Genomic DNA, 19,630 nt, shown 5'->3' on the forward strand with positions numbered 1-19,630 from the left:
AAGAAAACTCGAAAGTTTTTTTTTTACCTAAATAAAGCATTATTTCTATATCTAAGCAAAAACTCTGGCATTGAATCATTTCTATCTTAATGTCAAACAACTACCACAGTAGCAGCTTTTTAACCCAGGTGAAGTTATAGATCTGTTGAAAGCAACTGACAAACCTATACAAAGGTTTAGATAAGCTATTTGGTTTAATTTGCAGTAATCAAAACAATAAAACAAAGAGAGATCTTGTTCTTTTTTTCTCAGATTTATTTTATGGGATGTTCATATTCATCAGCAATTTTCAACCATAATATCACTGAGAAAGCTTACATAAAATAAACCTGGTTTCAACATCTTCAGAGATAAAAGGCAACTGGAGGAAAAACTAGAGGTGAGTTTGAACAAAAAAAAAAAAAAAGGAAAAGTCACAACTAGCTCAGAGGGTTTAAGTGTAAACATGTAAATTCACACAATTTTCTTAACCCTGCATTTATCAAACATTTAGGTTTAATCAGTGACAGCAAGATGTTCAAACTCTCTCTGTTTCATCACTCCACATCAACCTTTGTTTCTTCTTTTTTTCATGTTTTTTTCCAGATGTCAGTGCAGAAAGAAAATAAAACATTGCCATTTTAACTGACCTGAGCCTTCAGAAACTTCTGTTTAAGGTTGTTTAACAGAACAGAAAGTAGTTGCCGGTTTGAAAATTTGCTTTTTTTTTAATTGTAGGGGATGCTCAGCTCATTTCTTGAAAAAATGTTACAGCATTACTTAGCACCATGAAAAGGTAGAGATTAAGCATTAATTCAAAAGTTTCTGAAGGTTGCAAAGAGAGGCTCTCCTTTTAAAAGACTTTAGTAAAGTCTTCTGGAACTGCTCTGTGTGGTGATGGACTTGGTGGCGATGGTGCTACCACCATAACCACTGGATCCACCATAAGAACTGGATCCACCATAGCCAAATCCACCGCTGCTACTGGTCACTCCTGCAGCGGGAAATGAGAGAGGAAAGGTTATTTTTCTCTTTGCTATTCTGTGGATTATTGATACACATGATGATGATGTATAGCTTACCGCCGGATGAAGAAGTCACATGGATAGTGGCACTGCTTCCTCCACCAGTCAGTCTTCAAAGGAAACAATAGATTGTTAGTGTTTAATGTGGTGATTAAGCCTACAGTTTAGCCTAAAAACATCAAATTTTTTTTGTTTTATCCCCACCTGGACTCCTCCCCTTCCAGCAGTTTCCTGTAGGTGGCGATCTCAATGTCCAAGGCAAGCTTGATGTTCATCAGGTCCTGGTATTGGCGCACCTGTTGGGCCATCTCTGTCTTGGCTCTGTTCAAAGCATCCTCCAGATCCTTGATGCGAGCCTTGGCATCCTTTACTGTCAGCTCACCACGTTCCTCAGCCTCTGTGATCTGAGCCTCGAGGTTGGCTCTCTGTGGAAAATGATGTCATAATTTAACACCTAGACATAACTTTGAAAGCCATTTTACAGACAAGAGGTTATTAAAGTGTACCTGTGCCTTGATGGCTTCAATCTCATTCTGAAGACGTGCAATCATTCGGTTCAGGTCAGCAATCTCAGCCTTTGTTGAGCGCAGGTCTGTCTCATACTGTCCAGCAGAGGACTGTATCTCATCATACTGTCAAATAAAAACAAGAGAAGTGTGATTAAAGACATCCAATCCAACCAGAAAGATGGCTGCTTGTAGAATGGTGAGGGAGGGGCATCAATTTTCTGATTTATACCTTCTGCTTGTACCAGGTTTCTGCCTCAGCCTTGCTGCGGTTAGCAATGTCCTCATACTGAGCACGCACTTCAGCCACAATGGCATCCATGTCAAGGTTACGGCTGTTGTCCATCTCAACAATAACAGAGGTGTCCTTGATCTGGCCCTGCAGCTCACGGAGCTCCTACAACACAAAACATACAAAATAAATCTCATTTGTAGCTTATGTTGATGAACACAAGTTATAACTCTATATCACGTAGCTTGATTTAAACAATAAAAGTTGTACGTACAGTCTCATACACAGCCCTGAGGAAGTTAATCTCATCCTGAAGAGCATCGACTTTAGCCTCCAGCTCCACCTTGTTCATGTAGGCCGCATCAACATCCTGCAAAACAAACAAGAATAATAATAAATAAATAATCAAAAAAACGGAAATAAATGGAAGCAAGAGAGTCAAGTTAAAGTTATCTCACCTTCTTCAGGAGGACAAACTCGTTCTCAGCTGCAGCACGTTTGTTGATTTCATCCTCATACCTTTTTTAACACAGAGAAAATAAATGAGATATTACTTTTCCAAATCTATTCTATAATCGATTTCTGGATATGCATCGGCCATAAAAAAAAAAAAAAAATACTGACTTCAACTTGAAGTCCTCAACCAGGCCCTGCATGTTCTTCAGCTCTCCCTCCAGCTTCATCTTCTCATTTCCAAGACCATCAAGTTGTCTGCGCAGGTTAGCAATGTAGGCCTCGAACATGCTGTCAATGTTGGAGTGGGTTGTGGTTTGTTCCTGCAGAAGACTCCACTTGGTCTCCAGCATCTTGTTCTGCTGTTCCAGGAAACGGACCTGGGGGAAAAAGAGGAAGGAAATGAAAACATTGTCTCCTGTTTTGTTTTTTTTAAGTGTTTTATAGCCTTCAACATATTTTTAAATGAGTGACAGTTAACGTTTGGTTTAATTGAAACTGAATAATTATAAATGCAAGGGTAAAACAAGACTAGAAAATAAAACTGGGAGGAGTTGTGTGAAACAATGATTTGAAAGGTGGGGCATTTCAGGAATGAGGCTTTGAAGTGCCTCCTCTCAACTAGGTGACTAATTAAATACATACCTTTCAAAGACCGCCACACCCTAACGGAAACAGTTTTAACCCTGCACAGCATCCTATGAGTTCAAGCTATTTAAAGATTTGATTTTATGTTGCCTAAAACCTCTTCAATTTGGAATTTTTCTTTGGCAATATAACACCCCATGCAGGTGACACCCCAATGGTCATAAAACCAGTAGTGTCTGATGTATTGTATGTCATGTTGAGCCATGACTCATCCTACACGCTCTGTTCAGCCACAAAGCCACAGTTTCTCTACCCACAAAAAAACTAGATGTGTGACTTTAAGTACAGAAGACAAAACACTTGAAAATGGTCAAATGTTTTTTTTTCTGACGAATTTGTGGAATCTGCAGAGCAAGACAGAGGACATAACTGACATAAAAGGTATTGAAATTTGTGGTTTTATGATTAAAATCAGGTGAAAGAGGATTTACAGCCTTGTAGTTAACATTCATGTTGCTCCTGACAACCAGGTGATAGGTGTGCAATGTGCAAATGGCAGACTTTGGACTCTGTGGTAGTAGTGCTCTATTCTTCACACAAGTCAGGCAATTGAGAAATTAGCATTGATAGGATTAATGGCTATGTTTACTTAGTGGGCAGAAATGACTGTAACATGCTAAGACGAGGCAGTGAAATAAAACAGTAGATTTAAGAGTGAAAAAAGGGAGGAAGAGGAAAACCGTCATATGACTGCCTGCCTTCATTTTATGAGCTTCTGTAGTTAAAGACACAGCAGGCCAGAGATGATTATGCCACAAAGATAAGATTCACAGCCTCCCTGCTCTGCAGTTTCCTCAACTTTCAATTTCAAAGATCCCAAATACTAAACTCTTGCATCCTTTTAACTTAACTCCTCATTTTCTTTCCTACAGATATTTAAAATTAGTTTTTTGATGAAAATAATTCATTGTAACTAAACTGGTACAGAGAGGTAGACACCAACCTTGTCAATGAAGGAGGCGAAGCGGTTGTTGAGGGTCTTGATCTGATCCTTTTCCTGGGTGCGGACAAGCGAGATGGATTTGTCAAACTCCAGGTTCAGTGGGTTCAGCAGGCTTGGGTTGGTCTGGACAGGTGTAATTGTTGCATGCATCATACTCTGCTGGCCCATACCACCCATGGACCTTGACAAAGACATGCTGCTGAAACCACCATAGCCAGATGAAGAGCTGAAGCTGGGTCCACCGCCATAGCTGATAGACTCAGCTCTGTATGAGCTGACTGGTGTTGCATAGGATCTTCTGATGCTGCTGGAGCTTATGGTTGACCTTGCCTTCCTCATTCTGGCAGTGTTAAAGATTGTCCGCTGGCTGAGCAAAAGAAAGCTGAGGATGTGCAAGCTTCAAAAGGAGAGCCAAGTCCCTCTGAGTGTCTGACTGCTGCTGCTGCCTCCTTTTATACTGTACCGAACCAGGGGGGAAGGATCTTCTTCAGCCACCTTAACCTGTTCTCTCACTTTTGCAGTAAAGCCTCCCCCTCCACACCCAAGGTAGCTAAGAGACAGGAGTGGCCAGTCCTGTTTAACAGGTAGGGAGGGATTGTTGGGAGATAAGCTGTGACACGCCCAACCACGGGACAGATTCCAACGACAAAGAAAAGAAAGGTACAGGTTAAAGTACTACGGTGTTAAAAAGCCATCCCTTATTGGGGTGTCTTTGGTTTATTTGGATTACATAAACATTTCCTTTACAACCACACAGGTTGCTGACAAAAAATGGTGAAAATAAATAGTTGAATGAAATGCATCACCTTGGGAAAAGGATGATGTGTGAAAAATTCCACATTAGTTTTACCTCTAGGACGCACAAATTAATTCCCGCACAAACAGCCAGCTCTATGATCAGTGCTGTAATAGTTATGGACTAATTATGTACATTTGGTCATTTGAAGTGATGGATTCTCTAATGGCCTTACTTTTCTTACAACCTGGCATGTCGGATTCGCATTTGAAGCTCTTGAAGCATCAGAACATCTGCTGTTTTCCTTTGAAAGACAGAAGATCAATACTTATAAAGTCCTCTGTCAACAGGACCTGCTGGCTAAAAGCATAGCATAAAATAACAAATGAACAAAAGGGCACGTACAGTTATTTTTCAGAATAAAAGGTTTTTGTTGACTTTAAAATCAAAGAGACCTAAAAATTCTGCACTTTAGGCCTGTCAGACTTAAGATATTGTGTTTTAGTATATCCCTGAAGGTTATTCAGTGTGCATTAAACCTGTTAAAGTTTTTCTGGCCACTTTATTTTGGAGAAGAGCCCAAGATTTGTTTTCATCCTTCACAAGCTTTTCACATGCACATGCCTTCAGTTTCTACCAAAGGTGTCAAATTTTAAGTGAAAGCTCAAACTCTTTCTCTGCTGTATCTCATGGGAGAACATATATTTACTTTTCATGACATTTTACTCATCAACACTCAGAAAATCTTGCAAGTACCATCGTTTGTCTTTTCCAATTTGAAGCTGTGCAGCACATTTTGACAGCATTAGTCAGTGAGTACTGTTGTTGTGTACAGATGTCAATAAATCAAACCAGTGATAGAGCAGCTTTGCCAAATACCTCAGATAGGCAGAGTTTTCTGTTCACAAATCTTATAATCATAAGGAAAAAATGGGCACATAAAAACAGCTTAGTCTATTCTAAATATATCATCATTGGCCATGGCTATAGTATAGAACAGTTAAGAGCAGGGGTCTTCAACGTTTTCCAGGCAAAGGACCCCCAAACTGATGGTGAGATGGAGCGGGGACCCCCTAATTATATATATTGTATGAAATTGTGTTATATCAATCTGGTCCTCTGGTCTGGTTACAGATGGAGTAATGTAATTAAAGTAATTTCTCCCTGGGATTATTAAAGTATTTCTGATTCTGATTCCTGGTTGATGGGACAAGTGTTGTGAATGAAACGGTGCCCAGCTTTAAAGAGCTCCTGTATGTCGCTGAATGTGTGCATTGATGACTGAAAGACATCTTTTGCCTCCATTTATCTGTTTATTACAGTGTGTTGAATTCATGTTAATGTGGATTTAAAGACATTTCAATTAGTGGAAAAAATTGGAGGAGGGAATTAAAGAAAAAAGTCTAATCAACCAAAACTTTCGCGACCCCCATGCAGTACCTCCGTGTAACCCCTAGGGGTCACGGACCCCCCTGTTGAAGACCTCCGGTTTAGAGCATTGCAGACTTCATTGTGTGTCAGCAGTTAGTGGATTAAATGTGATTAGCTAAGCCAGTGCTTCCTGCAATAGGTTGATTGGCATGCTGTACTGCACCGAAAGAAAAAGAGGAGTATCCTCTCTTACAATAGAACATTTCTCTTTTCAATACTATGGATTTATAAATTGAAAATACATTTAGTTTATACTTTAAGTCCCATTTGACTTGATCTAAATCATCTTAAATAGTAGTAAAGGAGTAGGGATGAGAGGGCTCTTCATTTATATCTCAGAGATTTTATGGTGTTTGCTGTTACAAGGCCTCTCCACCCATTCTGGCTTCCTCATCGGTGCATCAAATAGGCTTTTAGGTCACAAATTATATATGGACTTTTTGATTTTTACTTTTTTATCTAACTGAGAGCATATCCGCTTCATAAATACATTTGCTTCTATAACCCTCACATTGGAGATTTCTTGAAAAGCGTAAGTCGGAAATGAAAGCAGAACAAGTAGCGGAATGAAATGCATGGATGAATGTAACAGAACCTGATTAGATGCACAGTACAGTGGGAAAATTGCATATAAAGAGAATACAGGTCATAATAAGCTATGATAGAGAATCTACTACTTGCTTCATAGACTTTGTGTTTGTAGTATGTGTAAACTGGGTGTGGACACCTAATAATGTCTAAGGTGTGGCTTGACAGGCTATCTTTCTTCACACAGAACACTTCAATGGCAGAAGTGCTCAAAACTGAACTGATATATCCATGCAGAGCGTTTCCAGTCATGAATCAGTGTGTGTGAGACGTAAATGCAAGCTAGGTTTTAAATAACCTTATAGCAGGGCCTTATGTGTTTGTTTGATAAACTGTGATATTTAAGACTACACAGGTGGTATTCCCTTTGGTCTTTGTGTTACAGCAGGTAACAGAACAAAGGTTTCATACAGGTTTGCTGGGATTAAGAACATCAGGTCAGGTTATGGAGGTGTGGCAGGTGCTCCAATGTCCATGCATGCCATATAAACTGATGCATATTTGGTCTAATCTTGCTCTAGTTAAGTACAGTGCTTTAAAAGGGAATTCCTTCCTGCTGATCCCTTTCACGTTGTCTCAAACTGAAGCTTTAATGGTGTGTAAAACAGCTTCACTCTGATTACTGTTGCAAATGTGAGGAAACTTTCTTCATCTTCTAAAACTGAAATTCTACCATATCATTAACAGAAAATGGCTTGTTGAATCCGATTAGATGATGAGATTTGGTGGATGCAGTTTTTTAAGGCTTCTAAAAGTTCTCAGTCACTTTAGGGCCTAGTTTCTGACTGGGTCATTCTACCACAGCATGCTTTGATCTAAACAACCACTTTCTAGCACTGTCTGTATGTTTAAGGTAAAAGTCATGCTGGTTGAGGAACCTCTGCTCAAGTTTTCAGGGATCCTGCTGAGGATAAAAAAATCCCCACAGTATGTATCTGCCACAAAGAATCCCTTCTGTGTCTTTAGAGTAATAAAAAAACAACTAAGCCAGAAAGTTTCTTTTTGGTTATTGTGACTATATCACCTTCTTTCACATAGTTGCTGCTGACTTGCCTTGAGGCAAACTGTCATCTTCAAATTGTCAAGTGGCCCTTTTTAAAAATAACTTTCTTGAAACTGCTCTCATGCAAAAGCAAGATTTATAGGGTTTGTGACTAATAGATGCTCTTTAACTTATTTCTCCACCTGATCTATGAATCTTAGTTGCTCATTTTAAGCTGATATCTGGCTCTCACATGTTTCCCTGATTATTATAATTAACATTTTTGGTCAGTGGATTGAAAAGTGCAGCCTAAGGTATAAAAGAATGCTATGTTCCATCATCCCGCAGTCATGAGGGGCGCTGTTGCCTATCTCTGCTGTCAATACTGATGGTGGTCAGAGGGTACGGTGGCACCAGTGTATGGCAGCCTCACTTCTGTCAGTGAGCCCCAGGGCAGCTATGACTACGATAATAGCTTGCCACCATCAGTGTGTGAGTATGTGCATGAATGGGTGAATGACTGAATGTAGTGTAAAGCGCCTTGGTCAAGTCTCCTGACTTGAAAAAGCGTTATATAAGCACAGGCTATTTACCATTTTACCAATAGGTACAGCATGGACAGGTCGCCAGTCTATCGCAGGGCAACACAGAGACAAACGGGACAAACAACCATTCACACTCACACCTGAGGAGAATTTAGAGAAGCCAATTATCCTAACAGTCAGGTTTTTAGACTGTGGGAGGGACCTGTACTAGCTGGAAAGAGCCAATGCATGCCTACTTTAGGGAGAACATGCAAACTCCATGCAGAAAGCCTACTGGCTGGGTATCGAACCTTCTTGCTTCAATGCAGTAGTGCTATTCAATGTGCAAAAAAATATAATCCTGCTTTAAATTTTTCCACAAATCTATCAATTAATTTTTCTTTGTCTTTTTTTTTTGGGTTTTCTATATGCATCTTGTTAAGTAATTTTCTCTTCCAAACATCCTCCATAGAACATCTTGAATGACTGAAATGTTTTGCTTATGATGTCATTTAAGAGGTATAGAAGTTAAGGGGACTGAACACCTGCCTATAATTCACACATGCTGTGTTTTTTATATTTTTATTTGCATCAGAAAAATATTGAAATCATTTATATTTCACTCTCAATTCACAATTACAAATCTATTTATTTGCATTTGTTTAATACACTTATTTAAATGTTTTTAATTATCTTTATGGTAAAAAGTAATAATATAGATATTAGGGTTGCAATGCATTAGAATGGTTAATAAAAACAGAGACAGATGTTCATCCCTCCATATCTGGATTAGGACCACATCATGAGGTTTTACCTAAACTTCAATTAGTGAAAAAACTAGTAAACCATTGAAATTAAATCACTCACTTTTTATTTTTTTTTTTTTCTTTCTTTTTTTTTTTTAACTTAAATTAATTTTGCAGTTATGTCTGACATGCGTCCCGCCCTGTTGTTTCAAAGCATTGCTGGCAGTAAAAGTTCGTAAAAGAAGGTTTGTGTTTTAAAGCTGGCAGCATCTTCATAGCCAAAGGCGGCGGAGGGGATTTCACTATAACTCCACCTGTCAACTGTTAAATTCTTTTTTCTGTTTTTTCTTTAGGACTCACATTCCTTTTTTCACAAAGCTTTACCTTTGGTTGCAGAAACCTGTTGGACTTGCCTGTTCCTCTAAAACTGACTTTCTTTTGTTTCTTTGAGTATTTTTTTTTTATTTGTGCTTAACATTCTGTTTAGTTTGCAGGAAGGCCATTTTTAGCTTGATGAATGCAGACTGTCTAGAAGAATTATAAAAATAAATGTTTTAAATAGCAAATGAAGAGTTTGTCTGAAATGTGTGTCCTGTTTTGCTTATTTGTGTTTAAGTCTATTTTAAACTAGCCTTTTTCTTTAGGGTTAAATGACAAAATATATAAGCTGGATTTAAGGGAACATGCTGGGGTAAAAATGTTTTGCTCTTTATGATCATCTTTGCTGGAAACAGCTAAACAGGTCAGTGCTGTATTTAATGAGATATGGCATGGCATTTTCACCCAAATTAGAGGCACTCCTCTTTTTCCATCCAACACTACAAATGCAAGTTTCCAGAGATGGTTGATTTTGCTTATCTTCTTGGATCATTGATCCTGTGAGGTTTCTATCTGCTCTGCATCTGTTTTGGGTGGAGTACAATGTGGGTAAAGTAAACAGGCAATGCAAATTGTTCAAATCAGAAAGCAAGAAACATCTTGAGTCAGCCGCTATTGTTCCTGTCATAGTCTTTTTTCACTGAACAGGACCAAGTCTTTTAGGCAGTGATCTTAGGTTCTGACCAAAATAACGCTCAGTTGCACTGTAATGATGGCGGCAGACCTCATAAGCACTAGATTGGGTTGGGGGTATTCCACTGTTGAGTAACATAGGGCACCAAACAGAGAAACAGAAATTATAAAGTGTGATAAGAAAGTGGAAGAACATTATATTTATCATAAAATGTAGAAGATGTTTTATTCCACTCTGGACTAACTATAATTTATTTACAACGTCTTTTTTTTTTTACAAAGTCCTTTTTTTTTTTTTGCATATGTCTCTACCAATTATCTGACTGAATTTATTACCCATTTTTCTTGTCAACATGATTCAAGCTCTGAGCATCTTTGTACATTTATTTTTGTAGGTATTGGTCAATATTATATTAAATTCCAATAACACATGCATACAAGTTGCTGCATCTCTGTATTTCTTGCTGTTCTGTATATTTGGAGTGGTTTTACTGTAGAAAAATAAAACACTGCCTCATCTCTTGCAGCCTTAATCAGGTTTTTCTCCTGGATTGAGCTGTCTTAAGTTCCATTCATCTCCCCTAAAGATCTAAACTAGTTTGCCCTACCCTTCTTTGCATCACCATAACATGGTAGTGCCACAACCATTTAAGTTATATTTTTTTCATACACTGCTTTCTGCATGCAAACCAAAAAGGTCAAACTTGTTTGCATCCAGAAAGTTTAACTTTTGTTTTTAACCAGAGTATTTTTGCACACTGGGAATACGCCCTCTTATTAATAGATTTCAGCAGGTTCTGTTGTGTCGCTCATCCATGAAAAACTGCATGAGAAAAAATAGGTTTGAAAACCAATGTTCCTACCTGAACTGTGTATCTGTAGCTCATGCAGGGTGACTCGGCTGCTTCTCTGGTCTTTGCCCACCATGTTTGTTTTAGTTGACAGATGTGTCTTGGTAAGTGTGAAGCTGTGCTATACCTTGGTTTTCATCAAACCTTTTCTTTTCACTTTTCACAAGTATTTGTTGAGTATTTAGTTTCACCACCTTAGACTTAGACAACTTTTATTGTCTTCTTAAAGTGCAGCAGTGATCGAATGTAAACAGTGTGGGGTAAAAAACATAGTGCAAAAAAGCATTGTTAAATATGGTGCAAATATGCAGTATTTTGGTTTGGTGTTAACAGTGTTATGCACAGTCTGTGACATGATTTAAATTTTTNCCACCTGATCTATGAATCTTAGTTGCTGATTTTAAGCTGATATCGGGCTCTCACATGTTTCTCTGATTATTATAATTAACATTTTTGGTCAGTGGATTGAAAAGTGCAGCCTAAGGTATAAAAGAATGCTATGTTCCATCCATCCCGCAGTCATGAGGGGCGCTGTTGCCTATCTCTGCTGTCAATACTGATGGTGGTCAGAGGGTACGGTGGCACCAGTGTATGGCAGCCTCACTTCTGTCAGTGAGCCCCAGGGCAGCTGTGACTACGATAATAGCTTGCCACCATCAGTGTGTGAGTATGTGCATGAATGGGTGAATGACTGAATGTAGTGTAAAGCGCCTTGGTCAAGTCTCCTGACTTGAAAAAGCGTTATATAAGCACAGGCTATTTACCATTTTACCAATAGGTACAGCATGGACAGGTCGCCAGTCTATCGCAGGGCAACACAGAGACAAACGGGACAAACAACCATTCACACTCACACCTGAGGAGAATTTAGAGAAGCCAATTATCCTAACAGTCAGGTTTTTAGACTGTGGGAGGGACCTGTACTAGCTGGAAAGAGCCAATGCATGCCTACTTTAGGGAGAACATGCAAACTCCATGCAGAAAGCCTACTGGCTGGGTATCGAACCTTCTTGCTTCAATGCAGTAGTGCTATTCAATGTGCAAAAAAATATAATCCTGCTTTAAATTTTTCCACAAATCTATCAATTAATTTTTCTTTGTCTTTTTTTTTTGGGTTTTCTATATGCATCTTGTTAAGTAATTTTCTCTTCCAAACATCCTCCATAGAACATCTTGAATGACTGAAATGTTTTGCTTATGATGTCATTTAAGAGGTATAGAAGTTAAGGGGACTGAACACCTGCCTATAATTCACACATGCTGTGTTTTTTATATTTTTATTTGCATCAGAAAAATATTGAAATCATTTATATTTCACTCTCAATTCACAATTACAAATCTATTTATTTGCATTTGTTTAATACACTTATTTAAATGTTTTTAATTATCTTTATGGTAAAAAGTAATAATATAGATATTAGGGTTGCAATGCATTAGAATGGTTAATAAAAACAGAGACAGATGTTCATCCCTCCATATCTGGATTAGGACCACATCATGAGGTTTTACCTAAACTTCAATTAGTGAAAAAACTAGTAAACCATTGAAATTAAATCACTCACTTTTTATTTTTTTTTTTTTCTTTCTTTTTTTTTTTTAACTTAAATTAATTTTGCAGTTATGTCTGACATGCGTCCCGCCCTGTTGTTTCAAAGCATTGCTGGCAGTAAAAGTTCGTAAAAGAAGGTTTGTGTTTTAAAGCTGGCAGCATCTTCATAGCCAAAGGCGGCGGAGGGGATTTCACTATAACTCCACCTGTCAACTGTTAAATTCTTTTTTCTGTTTTTTCTTTAGGACTCACATTCCTTTTTTCACAAAGCTTTACCTTTGGTTGCAGAAACCTGTTGGACTTGCCTGTTCCTCTAAAACTGACTTTCTTTTGTTTCTTTGAGTATTTTTTTTTTATTTGTGCTTAACATTCTGTTTAGTTTGCAGGAAGGCCATTTTTAGCTTGATGAATGCAGACTGTCTAGAAGAATTATAAAAATAAATGTTTTAAATAGCAAATGAAGAGTTTGTCTGAAATGTGTGTCCTGTTTTGCTTATTTGTGTTTAAGTCTATTTTAAACTAGCCTTTTTCTTTAGGGTTAAATGACAAAATATATAAGCTGGATTTAAGGGAACATGCTGGGGTAAAAATGTTTTGCTCTTTATGATCATCTTTGCTGGAAACAGCTAAACAGGTCAGTGCTGTATTTAATGAGATATGGCATGGCATTTTCACCCAAATTAGAGGCACTCCTCTTTTTCCATCCAACACTACAAATGCAAGTTTCCAGAGATGGTTGATTTTGCTTATCTTCTTGGATCATTGATCCTGTGAGGTTTCTATCTGCTCTGCATCTGTTTTGGGTGGAGTACAATGTGGGTAAAGTAAACAGGCAATGCAAATTGTTCAAATCAGAAAGCAAGAAACATCTTGAGTCAGCCGCTATTGTTCCTGTCATAGTCTTTTTTCACTGAACAGGACCAAGTCTTTTAGGCAGTGATATTAGGTTCTGACCAAAATAACGCTCAGTTGCACTGTAATGATGGCGGCAGACCTCATAAGCACTAGATTGGGTTGGGGGTATTCCACTGTTGAGTAACATAGGGCACCAAACAGAGAAACAGAAATTATAAAGTGTGATAAGAAAGTGGAAGAACATTATATTTATCATAAAATGTAGAAGATGTTTTATTCCACTCTGGACTAACTATAATTTATTTACAACGTCTTTTTTTTTTTACAAAGTCCTTTTTTTTTTTTTGCATATGTCTCTACCAATTATCTGACTGAATTTATTACCCATTTTTCTTGTCAACATGATTCAAGCTCTGAGCATCTTTGTACATTTATTTTTGTAGGTATTGGTCAATATTATATTAAATTCCAATAACACATGCATACAAGTTTTGCTGCATCTCTGTATTTCTTGCTGTTCTGTATATTTGGAGTGGTTTTACTGTAGAAAAATAAAACACTGCCTCATCTCTTGCAGCCTTAATCAGGTTTTTCTCCTGGATTGAGCTGTGTTAAGATCCATTCATCTCCCCTAAAGATCTAAACTAGTTTGCCCTACCCTTCTTTGCATCACCATAACATGGTAGTGCCACAACCATTTAAGTTATATTTTTTTCATACACTGCTTTCTGCATGCAAACCAAAAAGGTCAAACTTGTTTGCATCCAGAAAGTTTAACTTTTGTTTTTAACCAGAGTATTTTTGCACACTGGGAATACGCCCTCTTATTAATAGATTTCAGCAGGTTCTGTTGTGTCGCTCATCCATGAAAAACTGCATGAGAAAAAATAGGTTTGAAAACCAATGTTCCTACCTGAACTGTGTATCTGTAGCTCATGCAGGGTGACTCGGCTGCTTCTCTGGTCTTTGCCCACCATGTTTGTTTTAGTTGACAGATGTGTCTTGGTAAGTGTGAAGCTGTGCTATACCTTGGTTTTCATCAAACCTTTTCTTTTCACTTTTCACAAGTATTTGTTGAGTATTTAGTTTCACCACCTTAGACTTAGAGAACTTTTATTGTCTTCTTAAAGTGCAGCAGTGATCGAATGTAAACATTGTGGGGTAAAAAACATAGTGCAAAAAAGCATTGTTAAATATGGTGCAAATATGCAGTATTTTGGTTTGGTGTTAACAGTGTTATGCACAGTCTGTGACATGATTTAAATTTTTCTCAACAGTTCGGNGTGGAAGTTCGGAGTGATGTAATGATATTAGTCTAGTTTCCTGCTAGCGGATGCTAATATTCTCTATAGTTTGGATATGGCCTCTACGGCCACCGTCAACAACCCTGAAAAGGACAAAAAAATAACGGTAGGGAAGTAGGGAAGTCCTGGCGGGTTGCTGAAGGCCCTGCTCCGTCTGTTTCACTTGTTTTGTCCTTAAACAAGACACTTAATCAGCCAAGACCGGTTGGTCCTGATTGTATAGCAGCCCCACTTTGGTTAGCTGTGGCCACAATGTACCACCATAATCTTGTGAAGAATATGTGGATAACTGATTGTTGAGCGAAAGTTTCCCACCAAGTCTGTTCTAGAAGTTTTGCACTTTATTAATGTAGAGTGGAGGCTTGAGCTTGTCTAAAACACTAAACATTTAATGCACCTATCCTGTCCTTTTTTCAGCCACACCCTAAGCAAATTTCAGTGAGGTTAAAATATAATTAATTTGTCTATTTCCTGATTTGTAACTTTAGATTTGCCACCCTGTAGTGAGATGTAATTAGAGCCATTCACTGTTTTTGTAAATGCATAAGAACAAAGGTATAGCCTACTGGACAGTTTGCCAAGATTAATTGGGTAAGAGTCTTCTATCAAAGTGAAGAATGAAACCAACTAAAGACTTTTGAGAAGGAAATTGTACGTAACACCAGCCTTGTTAAGATGCTTCAGGATTCATTTTCCTTTTAGGAGGGACCTTGCTGATCTTCTTTGGGTCATTCTCCTGTTGCTTAACCCAAATGCACTTGCATTGAACTGATGATGGGAAATTTTCCTTTGAGATTTTTCTGGTGATGGTCCCATTGATCACAGCATGCAGTATGTAGGTCATGACGAGCAAAACTATCTCAGCCATGTTTTTGTGACAGACTGGTCCTCTCGCTATATTTTTGCATCATATATAAATGGAAGCTCTCATAGGAAGGCCCCATCTTACCCATTTCTTTCTCATTGTTGATTCCTAAATACTAGGCTTTAGTGAGCCAAGTGAAACCTACAGTGCTTTACGTATGAATCTCAATTCTTTAGTCTAAGTAAATTTAGTCTTGATGAGTTGTTGATGTGTGACTAAGTGGTATGGTGGAAACCTTTGGAAAGGCATGCTTTTGTGGCATGTTTTCTCCAGTTAGAGATAATTTTTCCGACTGTGGTTCACTAAAGAGCATAAAGAATAATGGCTTCTTAAACCTTTCTAGACTGATACTTGTTTTCTCTAATTGAATTTCCTTGGCGCATTGATGGTGTACTTCCTTTTTTTTTATCCTGTAGCTGGCGGGTTGTCCGTTCCAAGCCCAACTTCATCGGCGTCTGCCATCACCCTTGTCTATCTTGCCTGCTATTGGTGGTCAGAGGGCCTGTTAGTGTCAACTGCATGGCAGCCTCACTTCTGTGTGTATGAGATGTGGCTACATACTACTGTAGCTTACCACCATCAGTGTGTAAATGCTGTAAATGGGTGGACTGCTGAATGGAGTGTAATGCGCTTTGGGGTCCTGGGACTAGATAAAGCGTTAAAAAAGGCAATTTGCTTTATAAATAATTTATTCAGAAAGGTACTGTTTAATTAATTTCCCAATTCCACAGGTCAAGCAGTATACAGGCTTGGATGTGGTTACTGAAATAAACCAAGCGTATGTGGCTAATATCAGCTCATCTATGATTAAATGACTATGCTTTAATAAAAAAATGAAGAAGCCATATGAAGACTGCGTTTGTATTAACTTAGCTTATCTTTTTCTGAATGTAAAGTTTGCTCAATGATCTTAAATGATCTTAAACCTTTAGGAGTTTGAACCCAACTTGGGCATAAAATTAATTAAAAAAGATAAAACGAAAAAATCAACATTGGATGCAGAACCAAGAGCAATCAACAAGAAGTTTCACTTTACTGGGATTTACATATAAGACAACCTTGCAAATATTAAAGGTCTTATGTTATGTTAGAAGGTGAGCAGAATGGATTCATTTTAAGCTGATCTGATAAAATCACTACATAGTACTTTTTGCACAAGGAGAAACATACAAGGAAAACCATATTACATTCAGCACAAACTGTACTTAAGCTCAGGAATAGAAGACAATGTTCTTATAGTTTTATGCAAATTAACGTTTCTTTCTTAGCAAGTTAATAATTATAGCTTATTCACCGATCTCAATCTTTCAGTGGATAATTAAACTATTGAAAATATGTAAATGGACCACAAATTACAGAAATAATCCTCACGCTGGAGACTTGAGGACACTCCCTTCTACACTTCCCTTAACATTCTTCAAGATCCTGGGTGTGTTCGCTATGATGGAGTGGTTTCAACTGGGGTTTGAACAGGGACCTCCCAATTTCATCACCTGTGAAAGATGAACACACCCTTACAACTAAGTGAGTGCATGCCAAGCACTGAAACATCTGCTGTAGGGACACACAACAGAATGTGGTTAATCTGCAGACAGAGATATGTAAAACTTAGTTAACACAACAATGAGTAGCCTGTGTGATGAAACCATCTCTTAGACTAACACGTTCAACTGCATTTCAGAGTCACTGCAGAAAGCGATTTCACACGGTAGCAGGACTCTTTGCATGCAGCCTGTTGCCATGCAAGAACCTTTTCAATTAACTCCACGTTTATTGATAAACACTTATTACTTTGTAATAATGGATGTTAACACTTTGGTTTTCATCTAAACATTCACACCAAGCATGCATAGCTATCCTTCCTTGTTTGGGCATTTCAATAGATTCAGTTCAATATGGACTTTCAGGCTTCATTTAGTCCAACTTTAGTTCTTTGGTAAAGTTCCTCAGTGTCGCCTTTATTGAAAGAGATCAAACAGATAACAAAAAATGTCCCGCACCTCTCCACAGCCAGAGCCAAGTATGGGAACCTTGGCCAATGCTGCAATTTATCATGACTCACTCTTTGTCAGACGAGAACGATCATTAAATTTGTCTGGCCAAGTAAAAACCTAGCAACTAAGGCATTGCTTGTGTGTGAGATAAAAAAAAAACATCTGCTTTGGTGTGATGTCATATGTCTAACTCACTGGTTTCCTGTAACTGGATCTTTTAAAACAGTTGTGCTACAATGATCATTAACTCTGTGGGGGTGTGTTATGTGTGTGGTGAAGAGTCTTAGCAAAAGCTTTCACTACCCTGACAGAGATAGCTCACTGTGTGAAAAAAAAGCATTTTTGCATTTCATACAAAACCTTGGACATTGCATTGTCAGAGCTGCTGCCGTTGGACCAAAATTGTGGACCAAAGTTTTGTTGGTTTTTAGAGGTGAATGTTGCCATTGACCCTTACATTAGGGAGTGGTGGCCTAGTGGTTAAGGCATAGAGCTTCAAATCCTGATTGATGTTCTGAGTTTTAGCCAAACTCCCACAGACTGCCACTCTGGGTCCCTGAGCAAGACCTTTAACCCTACACTGCTCCTCTGGGCACCACACAATGGCAGCCCACTGCTCCCCAAGGGGATGGGTTAAAGGTGTAGTAGGAGATCTTTTCTGATGCATTTTTTTTACCATGTGGCTTGAAGATCTCCCCACAGCCGTGTAGCAATCAGTGAAATAGAAGGTCTGGAAGAAACTAAATTAAATGGACCCCACTACAGTGTGAAATCAATGAGTAACGCCCACCAATCTCAAAACACGGTCTGTGGTCCACTATTGGGTCCTGACACGTCAATCAGGGTTGTCTGCTTCTCCCTCTCCCCTGTGCACGTACCCGGACACATGAACTAATCGACATCCCATGCTCGTGCAGGCGTGAGGACTAGTGACGTTACGTGAACTCGGTCACGTTACCTAGTTCAAAGCCATGGTTTGTTATGTTGTTGTCTACTCGAGTCATAGGCACTCGGTCTCAGCTTGTTTTGTTCTCAACCTCGGAAACTTTCAAACACCTCGGTAGACAGCATGCGCGTTCATTTGTTTTGAAGGCGTGGTTTCGAGGTGTGGTCTGAGGGGACAGGCATGGATGTGTAATTTGAAAAATATAGCTGGCCGGAACAGTTTTTTCAAGATCTCCTACTGCACCTTTAAATGCAGAAGTAAATTTCTCTAATGAGAAATCAATACAGTTAAATTATTATTATTATTAAAGTCTTAGTGCATATCTAATTGGGTAAAGTGGATAAATTAACAAGGTTCTGCTGTGTCAGATCAAGGTATAATATCTGTCCACTGATGATATGTTCTCTTTTTTATTGTTTTATCATTTTTTTACATTTAAGAATCCGGGGACCATCTCCAAATGATTGTCCAAATGTGTTAAGTGCTGCCAAGTGGTGGGATAAGTCATACCCAATTTAATTGAATTTAGTTTGTTTACATAGCGCCATTTCACACACATGTCATATCAGGGCACTTTACATCCAGTCATCGACTTGTAAGATTTGTTCCTCCTGGATGAGCTTGAGCCAACAACTTTCACTTGCATTTTGTCATTGACTCTACAGCAATGCCTCACAACAAGCATACATGACAGTGTAGAGGAAATCTCCCTTTTAACAGGAAGAAACCTCCAGCAGAACCAGGCTCAGTGTGAGTGGCCATCTGCTGAGGCCAACTGGGGTTCAAGGAGACAGAAGCAGACATACATAAAGAAGCAAATATATAAAAGGTAACTGTCAACCAGCTTCACAGGCAGCTCCATCCAGGAAAGACACAGCCTAGGAGATGAGCCCCTGAGCCAGTTTTCTTGTCACAGGATGGAAGAGAGCACATACAGTACAGTTAGTCATAGTAAAAGAAATAGGACTACACTGAAAAACAAGCCAAGGTCCAACATCTATAAACGAAAGCATTGATGGCAGCAGCATGGCTGATATTTCTCTCCAGAATAGAGTCACAGCCGTATAGGAACAAACTATATGAAGCTACTGTGACAGGAAAAAGCAGGAAGAACACATAGGTATATGTGGGACTTAACAAATACTGCAGAATGGGAGAATAGAGATAGAATGAGGAAGAATAAGGAAAACTGGTCCCTACGTCCTCCTACAGTCTATACACATAGTAACATAAACATATAGAATAGCTCAGGATGAACAAACTATTTTGGTTGAGGTATGAGAAAGGTAGAGTGGCAGTATGGCCAAGCTAGAGCCAAGGAGAGTAGGTCAGGACATTGATTTTCAAGGTGCATAGTGCTCATCCAATGCCAGATGAAACACAGTTCACCCGTGAGTGTTCCCGTCAGACTGGCAGTGTTGTGTTTTGACTCCGGGTGCAAACCAACAGACCGTTGTACAGA

At 38.6% G+C, this 19,630-nt stretch overlaps 1 protein-coding gene across 1 annotated transcript; it reads right to left on the minus strand.

Moving 5' to 3' along the window:
• Positions 1–237: 237 nt before the first annotated feature.
• LOC107088477 (keratin, type II cytoskeletal 8-like) lies at positions 238–4,217 on the minus strand. The gene is made up of 9 exons (XM_015380667.1): positions 3,787–4,217; positions 2,367–2,575; positions 2,201–2,261; positions 2,017–2,112; positions 1,743–1,907; positions 1,511–1,636; positions 1,209–1,429; positions 1,062–1,114; positions 238–973 (listed from the first exon to the last, which is right to left on the minus strand). Exons 1-9 carry the CDS (start codon positions 4,123–4,125, stop codon positions 843–845), a joined length of 1,401 nt encoding a protein of 466 aa, XP_015236153.1. The 5' UTR covers positions 4,126–4,217; the 3' UTR covers positions 238–842.
• Positions 4,218–19,630: the final 15,413 nt, after the last annotated feature.

The sequence above is a fragment of the Cyprinodon variegatus genome, unplaced genomic scaffold, assembly GCF_000732505.1.
Source record: "Cyprinodon variegatus isolate N-32 unplaced genomic scaffold, C_variegatus-1.0 Scaffold219, whole genome shotgun sequence".
Taxonomy (NCBI): domain Eukaryota; kingdom Metazoa; phylum Chordata; class Actinopteri; order Cyprinodontiformes; family Cyprinodontidae; genus Cyprinodon; species Cyprinodon variegatus.